The sequence below is a fragment of the Panulirus ornatus genome, chromosome 1 (genome assembly GCF_036320965.1).
Source record: "Panulirus ornatus isolate Po-2019 chromosome 1, ASM3632096v1, whole genome shotgun sequence".
NCBI classification, from domain to species: domain Eukaryota; kingdom Metazoa; phylum Arthropoda; class Malacostraca; order Decapoda; family Palinuridae; genus Panulirus; species Panulirus ornatus.
Genome location: NC_092224.1, coordinates 72,282,238 through 72,308,234, shown reverse-complemented (window position 1 = coordinate 72,308,234; position 25,997 = coordinate 72,282,238). Strand labels below are relative to the sequence as shown.

The following is a 25,997-nucleotide window of genomic DNA, read 5'->3' as shown; positions in this document are numbered from 1 at the left end:
TGTAGGTTTGCGGCAGGGGTGTGTGATGTCTCCATGGTTGTTCAATTTGTTTATGGATGGGGTTGTTAGGGAGGTAAATGCAAGAGTTTTGGAAAGAGGGGCAAGTATGAAGTCTGTTGGGGATGAGAGAGCTTGGGAAGTGAGTCAGTTGTTGTTCGCTGATGATACAGCGCTGGTGGCTGATTCATGTGAGAAACTGCAGAAGCTGGTGACTGAGTTTGGTAAAGTGTGTGGAAGAAGAAAGTTAAGAGTAAATGTGAATAAGAGCAAGGTTATTAGGTACAGTAGGGTTGAGGGTCAAGTCAATTGGGAGGTGAGTTTGAATGGAGAAAAACTGGAGGAAGTGAAGTGTTTTAGATATCTGGGAGTGGATCTGGCAGCGGATGGAACCATGGAAGCGGAAGTGGATCATAGGGTGGGGGAGGGGGCGAAAATTCTGGGGGCCTTGAAGAATGTGTGGAAGTCGAGAACATTGTCTCGGAAAGCAAAAATGGGTATGTTTGAAGGAATAGTGGTTCCAACAATGTTGTATGGTTGCGAGGCGTGGGCTATGGATAGAGTTGTGCGCAGGAGGATGGATGTGCTGGAAATGAGATGTTTGAGGACAATGTGTGGTGTGAGGTGGTTTGATCGAGTGAGTAACGTAAGGGTAAGAGAGATGTGTGGAAATAAAAAGAGCGTGGTTGAGAGAGCAGAAGAGGGTGTTTAGAAGTGGTTTGGGCACATGGAGAGAATGAGTGAGGAAAGATTGACCAAGAGGATATATGTGTCGGAGGTGGAGGGAACGAGGAGAAGAGGGAGACCAAATTGGAGGTGGAAAGATGGAGTGAAAAAGATTTTGTGTGATCGGGGCCTGAACATGCAGGAGGGTGAAAGGAGGGCAAGGAATAGGGTGAATTGGAGCGATGTGGTATACCGGGGTTGACGTGCTGTCAGTGGATTGAATCAGGGCGTGTGAGGCGTCTGGGGTAAACCATGGAAAGCTGTGTAGGTATGTATATTTGCGTGTGTGGACGTATGTATATACATGTGTATGGGGGGGGGGTTGGGCCATTTCTTTCGTCTGTTTCCTTGCGCTACCTCGCAAACGCGGGAGACAGCGACAAAGTATAAAAAAAAAAAAAAAAAAAAAAATATATATATATATATATATTATCCCTGGGGATAGGGGAGAAAGAATACTTCCCACGTATTCCCTGCGTGTCGTAGAAGGCGACTAAAAGGGAAGGGAGCGGGGGGCTGGAAATCCTCCCCTCTCGTTTTTTTTTTTTTTTAATTTTCCAAAAGAAGGAACAGAGAGGGGGGCCAGGTGAGGATATTCCCTCAAAGGCCCAGTCCTCTGTTCTTAACGCTACCTCGCTATCGCGGGAAATGGCGAATAGTATGAAAAAAAAAAAAAAAATATATATATATATATATATATATATATATATATATATATATATATATATATATATCGTTTATAATTTTCCAAAAGAAGGAACAGAGAAGGGGGCCAAGTGATGATATTCCCTCAAAGGCTCAGCTCTCTCTGTTCTTAGCGCGCTACCTCGCTAATGCAGGAAATGGCGAATAGTATGAAGGTTTGTATGTTCTATGAAGGTGTGCGTTCCTATGCACGGCGACCCTAGTATACCACATCTTTCCAACTCACACTTTTCCTTGCATACCTCTCACCCTCCTGTATGTTCAGGCACTGATCGCTCCAAATATCATAAAATAATCTTTCAAATGGTACAACAGCAGCAATTAACATTAATTTAATTTTTGAAAAATTTATGGAAATATACTGAGGCTAAAAGACATACCTCATCAGTCCAGTAGATGTTGCGCCCCATCCAATCAACGGCTAGACCCTCAACATTTGACAATGCTGAGTTTACAACTGCCTCTTTCTTTGTCCCGTCTAAGCTCTGCCGCTCTATCACAAATCTGGAAAAGAAATTTTTTTTAAAAATTTGAAATCTAAGGATGCATCCGTCCACTGCATAAACAAATATACCCATCCTCACTTTCTGTGGGGGTTACATTCTGTAAAAACCTCATATAAAGGGCAAACTGCATATGGCGAACCAATAAACATAATAAGAAAATGGAATGTGTGCAACCATGAAATATAATATCAAAATTGTGTTTTAAATAGATTTTCATGATATTAGTACATTAGGAATTAATACAAATATTAACAGATAAGAAATGCCATTCAGTAAATTTGGGATATCATTGCCACTAAAAATAAATCAACACTAAACAAAATATGCAGACAGAACTTCTATCCCAGAACTCTTGGTTCTAGTGTAGGTGTTGTTGCTGGATGTTTGAATGCCATATAAACAAACACAAACATGAAGGGTTGCAGGAAACTCACAACAGAAGGTATATCCAAAATGCACAAGCAGCATAGATCCACACACAATATTTGTAGCTGCAAGACTGACCCAGTGGCAAGAACATGGCACACTCCACCCAGGGCCCACACCTACTTCATCTGCCAACCCTCACAGAAGTTTTGGCAAACTTTCTACAGCACACTCATACATAGTAGCGAATTATGACTACATAAAAAGAGGAACTGGTAAATGTAGGTTCCTAATAGAGCAGCAAAAACACATACAGTGATCCAGCATAATGTGAAGGATGAGCATTAATGGAAAGGATAGTGCATATACAAAAAGGTTCTTGCACCTCATGGTGCAAACCTGAATTATTCAAGTGCAAGTCTTACCAAGGTTACTAATGATTTTTGGAGTACTTAAATGCTAACTTTAATATTACAATCATCACCTCTTGTTCAGAAGGTAAGGAGAAATTTCTTTTAGCAGGCCTTGCTCATTATCAAAATTCATTCTTTGTTCTAAAATGCTACCATAATAATCAGCCATTATGTTTGCTATATCATGTGGGTGAAGGTGACTTGGGAGGTGAGTGGAAAATTGCCTGAATACTATCAAAAGGTTTTCTTTGTCAAACAGGGTCTGTGAAATCATTTCTCAGTAAAAGTCATGCCACTGATTTTCTTTGTTCTTCTGACCACCTGTTCCAGAGCTGCCGTAGGTCTTTTATATTTCCATAAATATTCAACAGTGTAAAATCTTCATAAAATTATCTTGTCTTCCTTTGGTTCTATTTAATGATTATTCCCCATGCCACTATGGAGCTGCAAAGTTTAGGAAATAGACAACCCTCTGTGCATTTGTACTATTTTTTGTAATTGTATCACTAAAATATCTTAAAAGCATCTCATATTACACTTTAAATTAAGTTTATTGGTAAATAACACAGAATTCACTTTTACCCACTGAGACCAGCACTTTTCATCTATTTTCCATTTACCTCTGGAGCAAATGGGATTTCAATCAACTGGTCCTTCGAATAGTAAATAATCTAGATGATGATCACTACTACCCACTTCAGGGAATACCAATACTTTGCATGCAACAAACATTCATTTTCTAGAAAAATCTAAAATAGATTTCCCATTATTTCTGGGATCAAATATTGGATATAAATTACAGGGATTGAGTAATGAGAGGCTTGGTGTTAAAGTCATTATCCCATTTTATATATAATACATGGTGTTCTACAGTTACTCTTGTAGGCTAAAATTCAATGTGGGTTGTAAAAAAAAAAATGGCCTAATAATTCGTTATTGAATTTACATGCTAAATCCAAAAATTCTACTTTCCCTTTATCATATGGATTGTCTATCCATTTATATCTCTGCTTATCCCTGTCTATACGTGCCTCCCTTACATTCACCATTCAATGCATTCATCCTGTTTTTCTCCCTCCAGTATTCCTCCACCCTCTTTGCCCATGTCACAGGTGGTCTTCCACTCACACTAACACCTTTAATTGTACTATCAAACACTCTCCTTGTAAACTCCCATTCTTGCTTTCTTTCCACATGCCCAAACCACCTAAAGTATTACATTTCACCCATTCTATCACAATTCATTCCTTTTGCATTCCTTGCCATTCCACACCTCTCATACACCCTTTCATTTCTTTCTTCATTCCATCTAGTCATACCACATAATCTTCTCAATTAGCTCATTTCCACAGCCTGGATTCTTGACCTCTCGACCTCTGTGTCTCATTTCATGCCCATGTTTTGGCTGCATAGGTCAGGGTTGGGAGGGCTATGCTGTAACTTAATCATCTCTTCCCTTCTAAACTTACACCTCTACCCTTCATTATTCTATTAAAGGGCCCAATGACTCTTCTACATTATACTGCTCTCTCCCTTATCTCTCCTTCCATATCACCACATTTACCTCAGAGAGCTCCCAGATACATAATTTCCCCTCACTTCTTCCAGTCTTTTACCCCCATATCCACAGCACAATTTAGTACATTCTTCTTTCACTCTATATAGTTTTACAAAATCTATACTTTCACTCCATTTCCTTTCAACATCATTACTTACTTATATCTGCATTTACCTTCAATCTCCTGTACTTACCCATATCATAAAACATACTTACAACCTTCTTCAACACCTCTTCACTCTTCACAGACAACATAGTATCATCTGCAAACAGGCTTGCCACTAGCCACCATATCTCACTGCCACAATCCATCTCTGCACCCCTTTTCCTTAGTTTTGCTTTCATCTCTCATCTCTTGAATGGAGAAAAACTGGAGGAAGTGAAGTGTTTTAGATATCTGGGAATGGATTTGGCAGCGGATGGAACCATGGAAGCGGAAGTGAATTGTAGGGTGGGGGAGGGGACGAAAGTTCTGGGAGCACTGAAGAATATGTAGAAGTCAAGAATATTATCTCGGAAAGCAAAAATGGGTATGTTTGAAGGAATAGTGGTTCGAACAATGTTATATGGTTGCGAGGCGTGGGCTATAGATAGAGTTGTGCGGAGGAGGGTGGATGGGCTGGAAATGAGATGTTTGAGGACAATATGTGGTGTGAGGTGGTTTGATTGAGTAAGTAATAATAGGGTAAGAGAGATGTGTGGTAATAAAAAGAGTGTGGTTGAAAGAGCAGAAGAGGGTGTTTTGAAATGGTTTGGTCACATGGAGAAAATGAGTGAGGAAAGATTGACAAAGAGGATATATGTGTCAGAGGTGGAGGGAACGAGGAGAAGTGGGAGACCAAATTGGAGGTGGAAAGATGGAGTGAAAAAGATTTTGAGTGATCGGGGCCTGAACATGCAGGAGGGTGAAAGGCGTGCAAGGAACAGAGTGAATTGGAACGATGTGGTATACCGGGGTCGATGTGCTGTCAATGGATTGAACCAGGGCATGTGAAGTGTCTGGGGTAAACCATGGAAAGTTCTGTGGGGCCTGGATGTGGAAAGGGAGCTGTGGTTTCAGTGCATTATACATGACAGCTAGAGACTGAGTGTGAATGAATGTGGCCTTTGTTGTCTTTTCCTAGCGCTACCTCACGCACATGTGGGGGGAGGGGGTTGTTATTTCATAATGTGGTGGGGTTGCGTTGGGAATGAATAAAGGCAGACAGTATGAATTATGTACATGTGTATATATGTATATGTCTGTGTGTGTATATATATATATGTATACGTTGAGATGTATAGGTATGTATATTTGCGTGTGTGGATGTGTATGTATATACATATGTATGTGGGTGGATTGGGCCATTCTTTTGTCTGTTTCCTTGTGTTACCTCACTAATGCGGGAGACAGCAACAAAGTAAATCAATAAATTATATATATAAACGAATAAATAAATAGATAAATGAATAAATAAATAAAGAATGGCCCAACCCACCCTCATACACATGTATATACTAAATGCCCACACAGGCACATATACACACCTATACATTTCAATGTATACATACACATACAAACACAGACATATACATATGTACACATGTACATATTCATACTTGCTGCCTTCATCCATTCCCATCACCCACCCTGTGCAAGCGTGCAAGGTAGCGCTAAGAAAAGACAACAAAGGCCACATTTGTTCACACTCAGTCTCTACCTTTCATGTGTAATGCACCAAAACAACAGCTCCCTTTCCACATCCAGACACCACAAAACTTTCCATGGTTTACCCCAGACGCTTCACATGCCCTGGTTCAATCCACTGATAGCACATCGACCCCAGTGTACCACATCGTTCCAATTCACTCTATTCCTCGCACACCTTTCAACCTCCTGTATGTTCAGGCCCCAAACACTCAAAATCTTTTTCACTCCATCCTTCCACCTCCAATTGGTCTCCCACTTCTTCATCCCTCCACTCTGACACATATCTTCTTTGTCTACCTTTCCTCACTCATTCTCTCCATACGTCCAAATCATTTCAACACACTCTCTTCTGCTCTCTCAACCACACTCTTTTTATTACCACACATCTCTCTTACCCTTTAATTACCTACTCGATCAAACCACCATCATTTCCAACACATCCACCCTCCACCGTACAAACCTATATATAGGCCATGCCTCGCAACCATATAACACTGTTGAAAGTACTATTCCTTCAAACACATTCTTCACCACTCCCAGAACCTTTGCCCCCTCCCCCATCCTGTGACTCACTTCCACTTCCATGGTTCCATTCACTGCCAAGTCTACTCTCCGATATCTAAACACTTCACTTCCCCCAATTTTCCTCCATTCAAACTCACATCCCAACTAACTTTTCCTCAAATCTGTTGTACCTAATAACCTTGCTCTTATTCACATTCACTCTCAACTTTCTCCTTTCATACACTTTTCCAAACTCAGTCACCAACTTCTGCAGTTTCTCATTTGCATCAGCCACCAGTGCTGTATCATCGGCGAACAACAATTGACTCACTTCCCTGGTGCTTTCATCCACTAACAGACTGCATACTTGTCTGTCTCTCCAAAACTCTTGCATTTACCTCCCTAACCACCCCATCCATAAACAAATTAAAAAACCATGGGGATATCATACACCCCTGCTGCAGATGAAACTTCACTGGGAATCAATCATTCTCCTCTCTTCGTACTTGTACACATGCCTTACACCCTTGATAAAAACCTCTCCCCTACTGTATTTCTAAGTATTCCTCACACACATTCTTCAAAGTAAACACCTGATCCACACATTCTCTACAACTTTTGAAACCACAATGCTCCTTCCCAATATTATGCTCTGTACATGCCTTCACCCTCTCAATCAATACCCTCCCATACAATTTTTCAGGAATACTCAACAAACCTATGCCTCTGTATTTCGAACACTCAACTTTATCCCCTTTGCGTTTGTACAATGGCACTATACGTGCATTCCACCAATACTCAGGCACTTCATGATCCATACATACACTGAATATCCTACTAACCAATCAACAACACAGTCACCCCCTTGATAAATTCAACAGCAATACCATCAAACCAGCCGCCTTGCCAGTTTTCATCTTCTACTCTTTCATCTAGTTTCTCACCCTCTCTATATATATATATATATATATATATATATATATATATATATATATATATATATATATATATATTTTTTTTTTTCATACCATTCGCCATTTCCCGCATTAGCGAGGTAGCGTTAAGAACAGAGGACTGGGCCTTTGAGGGAATATCCTCATATGGCCCCCTTCTCTGTTCCTTCTTTTGGAAAATTTAAAAAAAAATGAGAGGGGAGGATTTCCAGCCCCCCGCTCCCTTCCCTTTTAGTCGCCCTCTACGACATGCAGGGAATACATGGGAAGTATTCTTTCTCCCCTATATATATTTATCTATTTATTCACTTTGCCCCGTCACCGTCTCCCGCGCCAGCGAGGTAGTGCAAGGAAACAGACGAAAGAACGGCCCAACCCACCCACACACACATGCATACACACACACGTCCACACACACCAACATATACACACCTATACATCTCAACGTATACATACACATACACACACAGACATATACATATATACCCATGTACACAATTCATACTGTCTGCCTTTATTCATTCCCATCGCCACCCCGCCACACATGGAATAACAACATCCTTCCCCCTCATGTGTGTGAGGTAGTGCTAGGAAAAGACAACAAAGGCCCTATTCGTTCACACTCAGTCTCTAGCTGTCATGTAAATATCCACCCTCTAGTTTCTCTTTAATGAATCCATTATATTTCTTTAATCACCTTTTCCATTATCATCCATTTCAAGTTCATATTTGTTTACCAAACCCCAAGCAGCTGTGAGCTGTTTATGGTCAGTTCCCACTCTGATTTGTGACCCCTACATGATAAATGTCCAGACAAAAGGCTTAATGCAAAATAGCTTATATAATAAATAAGAACATGCAATGCAGTCTATGTCAGACTGATGTGGGTTCTCAATATAACTGGAAACATTATTTTACATAAGTTAATACATTACATAATTTTATGAAATGCTATCAATTACAGACATACTGTAAAAGAAAACCACCCTGAAGATTTTTTCTTTCTTATAAGTGGGTTACCATACAGAGAGGGGAGAGGTTGGGGTCTGGATCACAGTCCAGATCTGGACCGCAGCCTGCCGTTCAAGTACCCCTGGCCTAAAGCATGTTGCTGAAAATAATCCTCATATGGAGTAATGGACAGGAATTTAGGGGAAGGTGTTGAGGGAATATGCCCCCTTTAAGAAGATACTTCTCACCAAGAAGGATACACTGATAACCCTTGGTGTCTTCTATCTATGTATCTATCAATATCTTTGATGCCCGTTCTCTCTAAGAACTCCCATCAAGGGGGTGGCTATGGCAAAAGAGTCTCCACTTATCCCTATCCTTACATGCCTCCCTCACATACTCTATTCCATATATTCTTCCATCATTTCTCCCCCTCCAGTACTTTTCAACTATATTTCCCCATGTCGCTGGTGGTTATCCTCTCACATCAACCCCTATATTTTGTACTACTGTACATTTTCCTTATAAACTACCAGTCATGCATTCTTTCCACATGCTGAAACCATCTCAAAGTACTGTATTTCACCCACTCTATCACTCTACAATTATTTCCTTTGCATTCCATGCCACACCACATTCCTAATACACCCCTCATTTCTTTCTTCATTCTATCTAGTCATATCACATACTCCTCTCAAATAACTCATTTCCACGTCCTTGTTTCAGTTGCATAGGTCAGGGTTGGGAGGAATATGCTGTCCCTTAATTCTTTCTTCACTTCCATAGTCACATCACTATCCTTCATTATTCTATTTAGGGACCTAGTGGTTCTTCTACCCTGTACTGCTCTCTCCCTTATCTCTCCTCCTATAACACAAAACTAACCCAAGATAGCTCCTAAATACTTAAATTCTCTTGCCTCTTCAAGTCTTTCTCCCTCTATATCAATAACATGGTTCAGTACACTTTCTTCTTTCACTGTGTCTGGTTTTGCACAATCAACATTTTTCAATGTTTCCTCTCAAACACCATTACTTTACTTTTACTAACATTTACCTTCAAATGCCTATTCTTACATACACCATAACACAAACTTACAACCTTCTGTAACTCCTCTTCACTTCAGCAAACAACACAATATCATCCACAAACAGACTTGTCACTAGCCACCATACTTCATTACTAAACTCCATGTCTGCACCCCTTTTCCTTATCACTCCATCCATAAATAAGTTAAAAAGCCATGGTGACATCACACAGCATTGCCTCTCACATAAACATATACCAAAACTTTCACTCAACTCTTCATCCAATCTTATACATGCATTTGCTACTCTGCAGAAGACTTTTAAACCATGCAACAGTTGTCTCCTCACCCGATATATCCTGCACACATCCCATACAGCATTCCATTCGGCTGTCTTATGCTTTCTCCAAATCCGTAAAAGCTGCATATAACTTTTCACCTTTTGATAGGTATTTTTCCAGTCATTTTCACCACAAAGATCTGATCCACACATCCCTACCATTCCCAAAAGCCCCTTGCTCCTCACTTATTCTGCATTCAGCGACTTACATTACTTTATCAATCAACACTCTTGCACATACTTTTCCTGGTGAATTTAACAGAATTATTCCCTTATGAGTGCTACATAAATCCTTAGCACCTTTTCCTTTGAATAGAAGAACAATAACAGCTTTCATCCAATCCTCAGGGACAATCCTCTGTTCCCATGCTAAATTGCTTATTTAATGCATCCATTCTAATCACATTTCCTCCTCCATAATTGAGCATTTCAGCCATAATCAAATCCACAATCCACTATAGGAGCCTTTCCAACCTTCAACCTCGTTACTGTCCTTTTTACCTCCCTTCTTGCTATAGACATTTGTACTTGTATCCTTTTTCTTCCATCCTCCATGCCCATGCATGTAACAACTGCTGCCTCACCTTCTCCCACATCCATCAGCTCTTCAAAACACTCTTCCCATCTTCCTTTCACTCTATCCTTTTGAGTCAGCAACTCGCTTTTCTTACTTCTTAAATCCACCTCTTTCCTTTTTCACCTACTTCCAGTACAATTTCTTATTTTCCCTAAGCTCTTCAATCAACTTTCTTCTAAAATCTTCATAGACTCTTTCTTTGCTTTCCTCTATCAGCATCTTTACATTTTGCTTACACATCTTATATTCTTCCCTCCTCCTTTGCTGAACTTCCACTAGTACATTCCTTTTGAGCAATCTACCTTATGTCTTTTTCTTCTTTTCCACAGCATTTCTAATTATATCCATTCACCATACATTTCCCTTTTCATTTCTAAGTCTTACAACTTGTATCCACCTACTAATCCTACAACCTTTCACAGTCTTTCCCTAAACTTTTTTAACACCTCATTCACACATGACTGCATCCCTACATTCTTTACTGCACTTTACCTCAACTTCCAGGCATCCTCCTTTCATAATCCTCCTTGCATTTTTTCTGTTATACCTTCTCACTTGCCAACACTTTTACCTCTCTATTCTTCCTTACACCATACCTCCACTACTCCCTAATCCTCACTCTAAAAATGAACCACAGAAAGGTCAGAGTTTCCAAAAAATACTCACAACTCTAATATCTGGCACAGACTTTCTCAACCTTTTGTCCACAATAACATGGTCAATTGAACTCTTTTGCTCTTCTTCCATCATTTCATATCCATGTATACCTATGGATCATCTTGTGCTAAGAAAAAAAAAAAGGTGTTTGCAAGGAATAAAGCTCTCTCAGCACAGACATCCACAACATAACTTCCAGTCTCATTCACTCCAGGCACTCCCATCTACTAATTATCTTGCCAATTTCAACATATGCCATTCATATCACCAATTACAACCACCTTTCTCTCCATCTCAAAACCATTTATACAGTCATTCAAATTTCTCCAGAAATGCTTCATTTCATCTTTATCTCGCTTGGTCTTCACATTCACAGGTGCATATACATATACCCAAGCATACTTCACAATACTAGTCTCTCCTTTCTCCCATACTATTCTTGATCCATTCCATCCATGAGCTGTAACGCCCTCCCATACTCTGGGAGGGCGTTACAATTGCACAGCATCCTTTCCCGCTTCTCTTATAATTTTCATCCATTCCCATCCATACCATTCCTCCCTCCATGCTCTCCCATAACTTGTACTCATCATTTCCATTTTCACTCAATACACCCCACCTAAGGATATAGGTTTCCCCAATCCCCAGCACATCCAAAATCTAACTTTTAAATTTCTCCACAAGCTCCCTCCCTTTACTCTCATCAGTCATCCCATTTACATTCAGTGCCATCACCCTTAATCGTTTTTCCCTTTTACTCACAGGCATGACTGGTTGATGCTAGTGCTGCTTCTTAGCCTTTTGTGCCTCACCCTTGGAAGAGGGCAACTCCAGCCAAGTGTTTCCAATCCAGTGCTGCTTCTTAGCCTTTTGTGCCTCACCCTTGGCAGAGGGCAACTCCAGCCAAGTGTTTCCAAAAGGCAACAAGGCTCCCAAATTGTCCAAAACACTAAAAACCCCCGCATACTTAAAAAGAAACTACAGCTACTATTTCCCTGAAGGGGTTGGGCAATGCCTACTCCTAAGGGTGTAATAATATGGTCACCACAAGAAGATGGGTGAGACTTGGATACTCCAGAAAACTACAGTATCCTCTTGAGGCAATGAAATTCAAAACTTTTCCCAATTCTGAGCCCTAATCACAGCAGCAGCACATCCTTGTGTCACTGGTTACAATACTGCCGCTGCACTTTCTTTGTGAAGAAACATAAATCTTTGCAGGAAACTGGACTACAGCCTGGTCCATCTTCCCAGAACCATCTAAGGGAGCATGGCAGTAATGGTCAACAACACAGAAAGCTCTGCCAAACTGGCATATATTCATCAAATCTAGTTTCATCTAGTATTCATATTCATAATGTCTTAGTTCCATATATAAGACACCATAATTACAAACTGCTGGGTCATTACTCTTTATCAGGGAAGCCAATCTATTGAAATCACTACTGTAAGAATTGACACTTCCACAAACGCACCCCAATAGGCATCCATGTTATAATGACCCCATTCAACAGATTTTTTTGCTTAACAGACATTCCTCAAGAGTGCTTCTGTTTCATTATAAGAGATCTCTCTGCAAAGCAGTCTCAAATCTGTTCTATGATGTTTTTGTTATTACCTATTTGTACAGAAAGGAAGAGAGTTCTTCACCTGTGGGGCTCTATCTGTTGAACTTTCTTTACTGTCAAGAACAATGCCTGCATTTAGTTTCACTGATCAGTTTATTCAAGATATTCACTACATTTACACAAGAACAGGAATTCTTCATGGCCTTTATAGCACCTTCTTACATACATTTCTGTTATGGCTTTTGGCTCCACTATCATTACATCTCATGAAGAAGTGTTTGTTTTAGAAACCATCCAAATAATTCAGAAACTTGAAGGTTGTGATAAGATCATCCCTAACGCTTTTCTCCTCCATGATAGCCTTCAATCTCTCACTGTAGTTCAGCTTCCTCAATTCAGGTCCCATCTTAGTTGTCATTCTCTGAACTTTCAATAAAATCTATGTTTCTTTAAATGTGGTAATGAGATTTTGAAAAGCATATTCCAGTTTTGGTTTAATATGTGCTGTGAATAGTTTACTAAACATTTCTTTATCCACTGCAGTGTATTCAAGTGTATGTATAAGCTAGTGACTACTTGTATAAATAAACTCCTTAATGAAATAGAAACTAGGTGATAATAGATAATCAATTATTGGAAGAGTTAGATATCTACTGCAAGTTATTTTACAAAACTGGAGATCTACTGTATGTTATTCTACAAAACTGAATTCATTGGTACCTTTGAATATCAGCATAGTATATAAACTGTGTGCGAACATCATAATCAAGGGTAGTGGGACGAGTGAGTGATGTGATTGGCACCATGACCTCTGATGATCCAACCTCATCTAATGCTACACCTTTTATCATCCCTGGTCGACCCTTGGCATAAATCAAGAAGGCTTGATGCTTACGTGCTGTAACACAGATATAAAATATATAAACATGATATACATAGATAAAGAAGGCCTGATGCTTACATATTGCACTACAAATATAAAACATACTACATATGATGTGCATAATTGAAAATATTAATGCATCCAGATATCCCTGCAATGGAACATCCTCCTGCTAGGCTTTCCACCAAAAATGTTTCTCCTATACTTTCCACATATCTTTTACTTTATTTTTACTTTCTATTCACATTCTCATCCTCCAACACACCTACAAGTGTAATATTCTATCCATCAGCCTACTAACACACTTAAATCCTTCCTATTTATCTCATCATTCCTTGTTCTCTTAACTTTGTCAAACCTCTAAACACCTACAATACGCCTCATCTGCCTACACTTTACACACCAAATATGCCAAAAGATATCCAAATATTGGTGCTAAGTTAGTATGGGCTACCATGAAAAATCCTGTGCTCATGGGTGAGCTGTCTTGGGTAAGCTTGGTGACATGGAATGAGAGACAAGGAAAAGAGCAGTACAGAGTAGAAAAGTCATTTGGCTCCTTTATCTGAGGGTACAGAAGACTACCCATTAAATGGCACCTCTAGGAACTTGTTTATTTTTTATTATTATTATTATTTTGTTTTGTCGCTGTCTCCCGCGTTAGCGAGTTAGCACAAGGAAACAGATGGAAGAATGGCCCAACCCACCCACATACACAGGTATATACATACACGTCCACACATGCAAAAATACATACCTATACATCTCAATGTATACGTATATATACACACACAGACATATACATATAAACACATGTACATAACTCATACTGTCTGCCTTTATTCATTCGCATCGCCACCTCGCCACACATGGAATAACAACCCCCTCCCCCCTCATGTGTGCGAGGTAGCACTAGGAAAAGACAACAAAAGCCCCATTCATTCACACTCAGTCTCTAGCTGTCATCTAATAATGCACCAAAACCACAGCTCCCTTTCCACATCCAGGCCCAACAGAACTTTCCATGGTTTACCCCAGACGCTTCAAATGCCCTGGTTCAATCAACTGACAGCACGTCGACCCCAGTATACCATATCGTTCCAATTCACTCTATTCCTTGCACGCCTTTCACCCTCCCGCATGCTCAGGCCCCGATCACTCAAAATCTTTTTCACTCCATCTTTCCACCTCCAATTTGGTCTCCCACTTCTCCTTGTTCCATCCACCTCTGACACATATATCCTCTTGGTCAACCTTTCCTCACTCATTCTCTCCATGTGACCAAACCATTTCAAAGCACCCTCTTCTGCTCTCTCAACCACACTCTTTTTATTACCACATATCTCTCTTACCCTTACATTACTTACTCGATCAAACCACCTCACACCACATATTGCCCTCAAACATCTCATTTCCAGCACATCCACCCTCCTGCGCACAACTCTATCCATAGCCCATGCCTCACAACCATACAACATTGTTGGAACCACTATTCCTTCAAACATACCCATTTTTGCTTTCCGAAATAATGTTCTCGACTTCCACACATTCTTCAACGCTCCCAGAATTTTCGCCCCCTCCCCTACCCTATGATTCACTTCCGCTTCCATGGTTCCATCCACTGCCAAATCCACTCCCAGATATCTAAAACACTTTACTTCCTCCAGTTTTTCTCCATTCATACTTACCTCCCAAATGACTTGACCCTCAACCCTACTGTACCTAATAACCTTGCTCTTACTCACATTTACTCTCAACTTTCTTCTTTCACACACCTTACCAAACTCAGTCACCAGCTTCTGCAGTTTCTCACACGAATCAGTCACCAGCGCTGTATTTCAGCGAACAACAAATGACTCACTTCCCAAGCTCTTTCATTCACGACAGACTGCATACTTGCCCCTCTTTCCAAAACTCTTGCATTCACCTACCTAACAGCCCCATCCATAAACAAATTAAACAACCAGGGAGACATCACACACCCCTGCTGCAAACCTACATTCACTGAGAACCAATCACTTTCCTCTCTTCCTTCACGTACACATGCCTTACATCCTCGATAAAAACTTTTCACTGCTTCTATCAACTTGCCTCCCACACCATATATTCTTAATACCTTCCACAGAGCATCTCTATCAACTCTTATCATATGCCTTCTCCAGATCCATAAATGCTGCATACAAATCCATTTGCTTTTCTAAGTATTTCTCACATACATTCTTCAAAGCAAACACCTGATCCACACATCCTCTACCACTTCTGAAACCACACTGCTCTTCCCCAATCTGATGCTCTGCATATGCCTTCACCCTCTCAATCAATACCCTCCCATATAATTTCCCAGGAATACTCAACAAACTTATACCTCTGTAATTTGAGCACTTACTCTTATCCCCTTTGCCTTTGTACATTGACACTATGCAAGCACTCCGCCAATCCTCAGGCACCTCACCATGAATCATACATACATTAAATATCCTTACCAACCAGTCAACAATACAGTCACCCCCTTTTTTGATAAATTCCACTGCAATACCATCCAAACCCGCTGCCTTGCCGGCTTTCATCTTCCGCAAAGCTTTTACTACCTCTTCCATGTTTACCAAATCATTTTCCCTAATCCTCTCACTCTGCATACCACCTCGACCAAAACACCCTATATCTGCCACTTTATCATCAAACACATTCAACAAACCTTCAAAATACTCACTCCATCTCCTTCTCACATCACCACTACTTGTTATCACCTCCCCATTAGCCCCCTTCAGTCATGTTCCCATTTGTTACCTTGTCTTAAGCACTTTATCTAACTCCTTCCAAAACATCTTTTTATTCTCCCTAAAATATAATGATACTCTCTCACCCTAACTCTCATTTGCCCTCTTTTTCACCTCTTGCACCTTTCTCTTGACCTCCTGCCTCTTTCTTTTATACATCTCCCACTCATTTGCATTTCTTCCCTGCAAAAATCGTCCAAATGCCTCTCTCTTCTCTTTCACTAATAATCTTACTTTTTCATCCCACCACTCACTACCCTTTCTAATCTGCCCACCTCCCACGCTTCTCATGCCACAAGCATCTTTTGCGCAAGCCATCATTGCTTCCCTAAACACATCCCATTCCTCCCCCACTCCCCTTACCTCCTTTGTTCTCACCTTTTTCCATTCTGTACTCAGTCTCTCCTGGTACTTCCTCACACAAGTCTCCTTCCCAAGCTCACTTACTCTCACCACTCTCTTCACCCAAACATTCTCTCTTCTTTTCTGAAAGCCTCTACAAATCTTCACCTTGATTTCCACAAGATAATGATCAGACATCTCTACAGTTGCACCTCTCAGCACGTTAACATCCAAAAGTCTCTCTTTCGCAAGCCATTCAATTAACACGTAATCCAATAACACTCTCTGGCCATCTCTCCTACTTACATACGTATACTTATGTATATCTCTCTTTTTAAACCAAGTATTCCCAATCACCAGTCCTTTTTCAGCACATAAATATACATGCTCTTCACCATTTCCATTTACAACACTGAACATCCCATGTATATCAATTATTCCCTCAACTGCCACATTACTCACCTTTGCATTCAAATCACCCATCACTATAACCCGGTCTCGTGCATCAAAACCACTAACACACTCATTCAGCTGCTCCCAAAACACTTGCCTCTCATGATCTTTCTTCTCATGCCCAGGTGCATATGCACCAATAATCACCCATCTCTCTCCATCAACTTTTAGTTTTACCCATATCAATCTAGAATTTACTTTCTTACACTCTATCACATACTCCCATCACTCCTGTTTCATGAGCAGTGCTACTCCTTCTCTTGCTCTTGTCCTCTCACTAACCCCTGACTTTACTCCCAAGACATTCCCAAACCACTCTTCCCCTTTACCCTTGAGCTTCATTTCACTCAGAGCCAAAACATCCAGGTTCCTTTCCTCAAACATACTACCTATCTCTCCTTTTTTCTCATCTTGGTTACATCCACACACATTTAGACACCTCAATCTGAGCCTTCGAGGAGGATGAGCAATCCTCGCGTGACTCCTTCTTCTGTTTCCCCTTTTAGAAAGTTAAAATACAAGGAGGGGAGGGAACCTGATTATGCTGCATGAAAATATTTTCCAAACACGAAAGGATAAAAAATTGACTACTGGAAAATAAAAACCAATAAAAGTGTTGTATTTACAACAGAACAAGAAACTTTTTACTGCTTTACATGAAAATGTACAGGACCTCCTCAATACATGCATTATACAATATATGTTCCTGAAAAATTCCTCAATAAATGCATTATACAATATATGTTCCTGAAACATATTACTCTTATTGGCCTTTGTTGTCTTTTCCTGGTTCTACCTTGCACACACGCGGGGGGAGGGGGTTGTCATTTCATGTGTGGCGGAGTGGCGACGAGAATGAATAAAGGCAAACGGTATGAATTATGTACATGTGTATATATGTATATGTCTGTGTGTGTATATATATACATGTATACATTGATATGTATAGGTATGTATATGTGCGTGTGTGGACGTGTGTGTATATACATGTGTATGTGGGTGGGTTGGGCCATTCTTTCGTCTGTTTCCTTGCACTACCTCGCTAACGCGGGAGACAGCGACAAAGTATAATGAATAAATAAATGAATAAATCAACTTACTTTAAATGAAGCAAACTTTAATCTAATATTATACATATGCTCAAGAATAATATTTCTGGACTTAGTGTTTCACATACGCACTTGTGTGTGTTTGGTTAAATACAACTGTCATCATGAATAACGAAAGAAAAAATAAAGGTGTTGTAATTACAACAGAACAACAAAATTATTCATTGCCTTACATGAAATGTACAGGACCTCCTTAACAGATGTATTATACAAGTTCCTACAATGAGTTACTCTAAGTGAAACTAAATGAAGCTACTTTACTTTAAATCTAATGTCATATTTATGCTCCTGGGGAATACTGCTAGACATAATTTCTCACATGTCCTGTTCTATGTGATGGTTAAATATATAAAAGATTATCATCATGAATAAACAGATCACTTCAAATTTACTGATATGACTTGATCTACTCTAATATCACATCAACACATCCAGTTTTAAGTCAGACCACTACGGAAAGGAAGAAAGCACAGAAGGAAAGCCACACCATTATTGTTATTTGAGTTACTCCCAGATGCATGGACAGGCACATGCTATGAAAACACTACATTGTTGGCACTCTTACTTAATTCACAAAGTTGAGCATTTTAATGTATGTTTACAACAGGAAGTTCCATTTATTAATCTCTTATTTTCATGATATACAGAAAAGCGTGTGGTTTACATTGATATCAATCAAAATACAGTACTGCATTTTATAAAAATCTTGTGAAATGGTTACAGAACAATTTTATAATTTCATAATGATAACATGAGAAAATCTGGCAACAATGTGCACAGGGCATTTTGCATATTATGAAACAAAATAAACTGCCTTTGTAATAACCTATATATACTGTATGGGGAGGGTGTTTTTAAATGATTTATTGAGGTTGATAGGGGCAGTCATCTTCCTTTGAGTTATATAACATGCAATAAAATGACTCATTATCAATGATTAATAACATTCTATTACATGAGGCAGTCACCCTCCTTTGAGTTATATAACATGCAATAAAATGACTCACTATTAATGATTAATAACATTACATTAATGACTGATGAAATAACCTTCTCAATTTCACTACTTTCCCCCAAAAAGTGACAAAGTCATAAAAGATTCTCTCCCTTGGAAAAAGAATATAAATTAGTAATTGAACAAAACTTCCTTGACTAGTGCCATCAGCTTTTTATATTATATAACAAATTCATTCTCACTCAAAACTTGTTGATGGTCTCACAATAAACTTCTGAACAATGGCTGCATTCAATTATACTAGCATTTGATGGGTATTAGTTATCGACATTAACATTCAAATAACTAAAAGATGGTTAAGTTCTGTAAATTACACCATGTTTTTGCATACCATTCTTATTTTGAGCTTTTCACCATTGCCTTGGAGAGTTCATAATCAAACCCATCTTGAAAGTTCACAGTTCGTTCCCATGATAGTTCATGATTTGCTCTCTCTCTCTCTCTCTCTCTCTCTCTCTCTCTCTCTCTCTCTCTCTCTCTCTCTCTCTCTCTCTCTCTCTCTCTCTCATCCTAGATGTGCACCTGACAGAACTGATCCTAATTAGTACAGGTACACCACCTATTTTCTGGCACTCTTGGTTCCAAAGCCTTTCCGGATTAACCATTTTGCCGGACCAACCATGGTCACATAATAATAATTCATCAACATGCCTCTAACCCACTAATTATACATCTCCCATGAGTCTAAAGTATACCATGAACTGCGAGAAGTATAAATTAAACAAATATTAAATGTTTGAGCACCCTAAGATGGTAAGTCTGTCCTTAGATTTTTTGAATCCTGTGGGGTCTTCTTCGTTTTCTATTGTTAGTGTTTCCCTAGGTGTGCATTGCCAGAATAATGCAGTTTCATCTGCATTATACACCTGCTTAGGACTAATATGATCGTCAGCTATGAATTTCGCAAATTCATCCATATACTTGGCAGCTCCTTCGTGGTTTGCAGACCGCTTTTCTCCACACACTCTATTCATGGAAATTCTATGGCGCTTTTTGAATCTGTGAATCCATCCTCCACTATAGTCACGCTCATGTTGTAATTCATGTTCTTTATGGAACAACTTAGTCTAGTCCATTATCATGCTACCTGACAAGTCCACTCCATCACTCCTATGCTGTCAAAACCATTCCATCATCACTCAATAGTGCTCAGTACTCTTGCCATCTTTCATAGTTTTTCTAATCATTTGCTTCTTGGAATCACTGTCTGCATAGAATTTCAATATTTCCTCCCTTTGCTTATTTATATCATAAACAGTTGATGAACCAATACTGCAGATGTCACACAGCTCACGCACCGAAACCACAGCCCATCTTTTCAACAGTTCTACTTTATCTTGGATCAATATGGACTGGTTTATGTTTGACACCATGACTGACACTCTCTTATGTCTCAGAAACCACAGCTAGTGTTAAATTTAAGCAAAATAAGCTGAGAATCTTACAGAATTGTGGTATCACCACCAACAAGTGCAGTGTAAAGAAAGTTAATAAGCGAACCCTACAAACAATGCCATCTGTAGCCGCCCAGTAAAATAGTCTGGTGGCTGTGGTAATTTCAAGTTCCCTGATGTAATTTTGTCTGGACTAAAGGAGGTGCCGAACCATCAGTTGCTGGAAATTCGGTGGTGTACCTGTACTGTGTAAAAATAGGTCTGGAGGGAGAGGTAAGGAACATCATGCTATTACTATGCTGTTTTGGGACATTGTGAGAAGTATTACTTCATCAATTGTTTATCAGTTTTATGAATATGGTAAAAGTAAGCATCCTTTGTAAAGATATCTTCTTAAATAATAAAAGTAGATGGCAAGATATGGGTGAATAATAGTGCTAATGCACCTGGGAATGAGAAGAAAGATAATAAAAGGCAAGTGTTTTGGGAGCAGTTGAGTGAATGTGTCCAACAGTTCTGATGTAAGAGATTGGGTATCACTGATAAGTTATTCAAATGCGAAGGTATGTAATGTGGCAGTTGAGGGAATAATTGTGGAGGCATGGATTATTCAGTGTTATAAATGGAAATGGTGAACAGCTTGTCGAGTTGTGTGCTGGAAAAGGACTGGTGATTAGAAATACCTGATTTAAAAACAAGGAAAGGCACCTGGGATTATGACTGAAATGCTGAGGGATGAATGAGAAAGTGTGATAGAGTGGATGCATTTTGAAAATATGTACATGTGAGGAGAAAAGGTATTCACCGGGTATTATTGGATTACATATTAACTGATAGGCATGTAAAAGAGGGACTTTTGGAGGGAACTGTGCTGATACAGGCAGCTGGTGGGATGTCTGATCACTATATCATCGGGGCGAGAGTGAAGATTAGCAAAGGCTTTCAAAAAAGAGGTAAAAATGTTGGTTAGAAGACAGTGTTAAGAGCAAGCTTTCAAAAGAGGTTTGTGTGAAGAAGCACCAAGAGAGAATGAGTGTAGAATGGCAAAAGGTGAGAGCAAATGATGCAAGAGCAGTGGGTGAGGCATGAGAAGTATTTTGGGAAGTAGCACTGGCATGTGCAGGAGGTGCCTTGGACATGCATAAAGTGGGAGGTGGACAAATTAGAAAGGGTAGTGATTGGTGGGATGAAAAATTAAAGTTGCCAGTGAAAGAGAAAGAGAGGTATTCAGGTAATACTTACAGGAAAGGAGTGCAAAAGACTGGGGAATGAATTAAGAGAAAATGGCAGGTCAACAGGAAGATACAGAGGCTGAAAAAAAAAAGGTAAATAAGAGGGGTGAGCAAGTATTAGTAAACTTTAGCAAAAATAAGAGGTTTCTAAGGAAGGTAAATAATGTGTGAAAGACATGAGAACAAATGGGAACAATGGTAAAAAGGTTGAAAAGGGAAGTGACAACAGATAGAGGAGGAGATGGAGTGAGTATTTTGAAGGATTGCTAAATGTGTTTGATGATAGAATGGCAGATGTGGGGTGTTTGGGTAAGGGTGGTATGCAAAGTGAAAGAGTCATGGACAGTAGTTTGATAAGGAGCAATGAGAAGGTGAAAGCCTTGCAGAAGATTAAATGAAGCTAGAAAGCTAGAGTGGATGATATTGAATTTATGAAGTAAGGGGGTAATAGTTGTTGACTGGTTGGTAACAGTTTTCAATGTATGCATAGATCATGGTAAGGTTACCAGATTGGGGAGGAGCAGTGTGGTTTCAGACATGGTAGAGGATGTGTTGTTCAGGTGTTTGCTTTGAAAAATGGGAGAAATACACAGAAAAACAGATGGATTTGTATGTGGCAGTTATGGATCTGGTGAAGGCACATGATAAGGTTGAGTGATGCTTTGTGGAAGGTCTTAAGAATATATGGAATGAGGAAAGCTACTAGAAGCAGGGAGAAGTTATGGTCGAGGGTGCAAGGCTCGTGTAAGAGTAGAAAGAGAAAAGTGGGAATGGTTCCAAGTGAAGGTTGGTTTACAGCAGGGGTGTTAGATGTCATTATAGTTGCTTAATTTGTTGACAGATTGGGGAGGTGACAGACATAAATGTGAGAGTCTCAGAGAGAGGGAATGAGAAGCCCTGGGAAGTGAGTCAGTTGTTGTTTGCTGATAATACAGCACTGGTTGTGGATTCAAGTGAGACACTGAAGAAACTGGTTACTGAGTTTGGATGAGTGTGTGAAAGGATAAAGTTGAGTGTGAATGTGAATGAAATCAAGGTTATTAGATTTAAGGACTGAGGGACAGTTTAGTTGGGAAGAGTCTGAAATGATAAACACTGGAGGAAGTGAAGTGTTTTAGATATCTGGTAGTGGACAAGGCAGTCATAGGATGGGTGAGGGGGTGAAGGTTCAAGGAGCACTGAAGAATATGTAGAAAGAAAGAACATCACATAGGAGGGCAAAAATGGGCATTTTGAATTAATAGCAGTCCCAACAACATTATATGGATGCATGGCATGGGCTATATAGATAAGGTTGAGCAGGGGGAGGGTGGATGTGTTGGAAATGAAATGTCTGAGGACAACATTTGGTGTGAGGTAGTTTGATTAAGTAATGAAAGGGTAAGAGAGATGTTTGCTGATAGAAAGAGTTTGGTTATGAGAGCAAAAGAGGGTGCATTGAAATGATTATAAATATCGAAAGATTGAGAGAGGAAAGGTTGACAAAGAGGATATATGTGTCAAAAGTGGAGGGAACAAGAAGAACGGGGAGTCCACTGTTTCTACTTTTTTACTGACTTACAAGTGGTATTTCATTACTATTCTTAAAATTTTGATAATGATAATAATAACATGTACACTCACAAAATGAAATTCTACATAATCTCACTATTATTCTTGTGAACATTCCTTTCTTATGATGAAAATACGTTAAAATACATTACCTACACAAGAGCCCCCAGGGCCAAGAACATGTCCTGGTTGGCAATGACATGAAGCTACTGCCTGGCCATCTGTCCAAAGTGGGATACATATGTGCTGACAACCTCCGTTATGTACACCACAAGGATGTTTAACTGAAAACCAAAACAGAAATAGTCTTGAGAAGAAACCTTAACACAGTTTATAGTTCAAAATACGAGTTTAGCGATATGAAAAACTATCTCTCCCTGGGGCTGTGTTCAATTAGCCAAAAAATATATCTTGGACCTTAAGAGGTTAGAACTCTTAACCCCTCATCTTACTGGTGAGACATATGCTTTTCACCCTTCATTAATTGTCTACTAAGTAGTTAATGGCATGGCTTGGCTTGGGTCTGCCCTCAGACCAATTAACAATCTCCACTCAGCAATGACATTATCATCTCCAGACCATTCATGAGGAAGCTTCTCATTATTCTTGAAACACACAGGTCAACCTAAGGTGGTCACAGTCAGTTAGAGAAAGAATTTTCAGGAGAAAGGGGAAGGAAGGGCAGGAGAAAAAACTGAAAAAATACTTCCAGACATTAGCCAAGTGAGAGTTTTTCATAATTTATAATCAATATCTCTTTCTCTCTTGTGTAGATTGTCCCATGAGCTATGACAGCATACCAACAAGAAGGAGGAGGGTTAGAGATAAATTTACAAAGACCAACTATAATAAGAATATCACTTTAACCCTTTCACTGCAGCTGGAGTGTATAAACCTTAGTGATTTTTTCTGTTCAATGTGGCTGGTGCATAAACACCTCAGTAGTTTCTTCTCTTCCCTACAGATGGGGCATATATAGATATAATGCATGTATAGCAACACTGTACAAAGGCAAAGAGGACAAAGGTCAGTGTTCAAACTACAGAGGCATAAGTTTGTTGAGTATTCCTGGAAAATTGTATGGGAGGGTACTGATTGAGAGGGTGAAGGCATGTACAGAGCATCAGATTGGGGAGAAGCAGTGTGGTTTCAGAAATAGTAGATAATGTGTGGATTAGGTGTTTGCTTTGAAGAATGTGTGTGAGAAATACTTAGAGAAACAGATGGATTTGTATGTGGCATTTATGGATTCTGGAGAAGGCATATGACAGGGTGGATAGAGATGCTTTGTGGAAGGTCTTAAGAGTATACAGTGTGGGAGGTACGCCGCTAGAAGCAGTGAAAAGGTTTTATCAAGTGTGTAAGGCATGTGTATGAGTAAAAAGAGAGGATGTCGGTTTGCAGCAGGGGTGTGTGATGTCCCCATGGTTGTTAATCTGTTTATGGATGGGGGTTAGGGAGGTAAATGCAAGAGTTTTGAAGAGAGGGGACAGTATGCAGTCTGTTGGAGATGAGAGGGCCTGGGAAGTGAGTCAGTTGTTGTTCACCAATGATATAGCACTGGTGGCTGATTCAAGTGAGAAACTGCAGAAGTTGGTGACTGAGTTTGGAAAAGTGTGTGAAAGGAGAAAGTTGGGAGTAAATGTGAATAAAGGCAAGGTTATTACGTTCAGCAGGATTGAGGGACAAGGTAGTTGGGATATGAATTTGAATGGGGGAAAATTGGAGGAAGTGAAGTGTTTTAGGTATCTGGGAGTGGACTTAGCAGCAAATGAAACCATGGAAATGAAAGTGAGTCACAGAGCAGGAGAGGGGGCAAAGGTTCTGAGAGCAATGTAGAATGTGTGGAAGGTGGGAACGTTGTCTCAGAGAGCATAAATGGGCATGTTTGAAGGGCTATAGATAGGGTTGTATGGAGGAGAGTGGATGTGATGGAAATGAAATGTTTGAGGACAATACGAGGTGTGAGGTGGTTTGATCAAGTAAGTAATGAAAAGGTAAGAGAGATGTATGGTAATAAAAAGAGTGTGGTTGAGAAAACAGAAGAGAGTGTGTTGAAATGGTTTGGACATATGGAGAGAATGAGAGAGAACTGGTTGATAAAGAGGATATATGTGTCAGTTGTGGAGGGAACAAGAAGTGGGAGACCAAACTGGAGGTGCAAGGATGGAGTGAAAAAGATTTTTAAAGATTGGGACCTGAACATGCAAGAGGGTGAGAGGCATGCAAGGACTAGAGTGAATTGGAACGATGTGATATTCCAGGGTTGACGTGCTGTCAATGGACTGAACTAGGGCATGTGAAACATGTGGGGTAAGCCATGGAAAGGTCTGTGAGGCCTGGATGTGGATAGGGAGTTGTGGCTTTGGTGCATTAAACATGACAGCTACAAACTGAGTGTGAATAAATGTGGCCTTTTTTGTTTGTTTCCAGGTGCTACCTTGCTGATGCAGGAGGTGGTGATGCTGTTTCCTGTGGGGCAGGGTGGCACCAAGAATGGATGAAGGCAAGTGAGTATGAATATGTGCATGGGTATATATGTATATGGCTGTGTATGTGTATGTACATGTATGTATATGCATATATGTTGATTTGTATATATGCATGTATATGTATGTGCATGACCGTGTAGGTATATATGTGTGCATATATGAGTGGATGGGTCTTTCTTCGTCTGTTTCGTGGCACTACTTCATTGATGCG

General features: G+C 39.8%; 1 protein-coding gene across 1 annotated transcript in view; it reads right to left on the bottom strand.

Annotated features, from left to right (window-relative positions):
* Positions 1 to 25,997, bottom strand: part of LRP1 (LDL receptor protein 1) — a 1,167,923-nt gene that overhangs the window by 780,768 nt on the left and 361,158 nt on the right. Inside the window, exons 12-14 of the mRNA XM_071663699.1 lie at positions 23,447 to 23,578; positions 13,259 to 13,436; positions 1,809 to 1,932 (exon numbers count right to left, since the gene is read on the bottom strand). Coding sequence (XP_071519800.1) covers positions 1,809 to 1,932; positions 13,259 to 13,436; positions 23,447 to 23,578 — 434 coding nt within the window. The remainder of the gene's footprint in view (positions 1 to 1,808; positions 1,933 to 13,258; positions 13,437 to 23,446; positions 23,579 to 25,997) is intronic.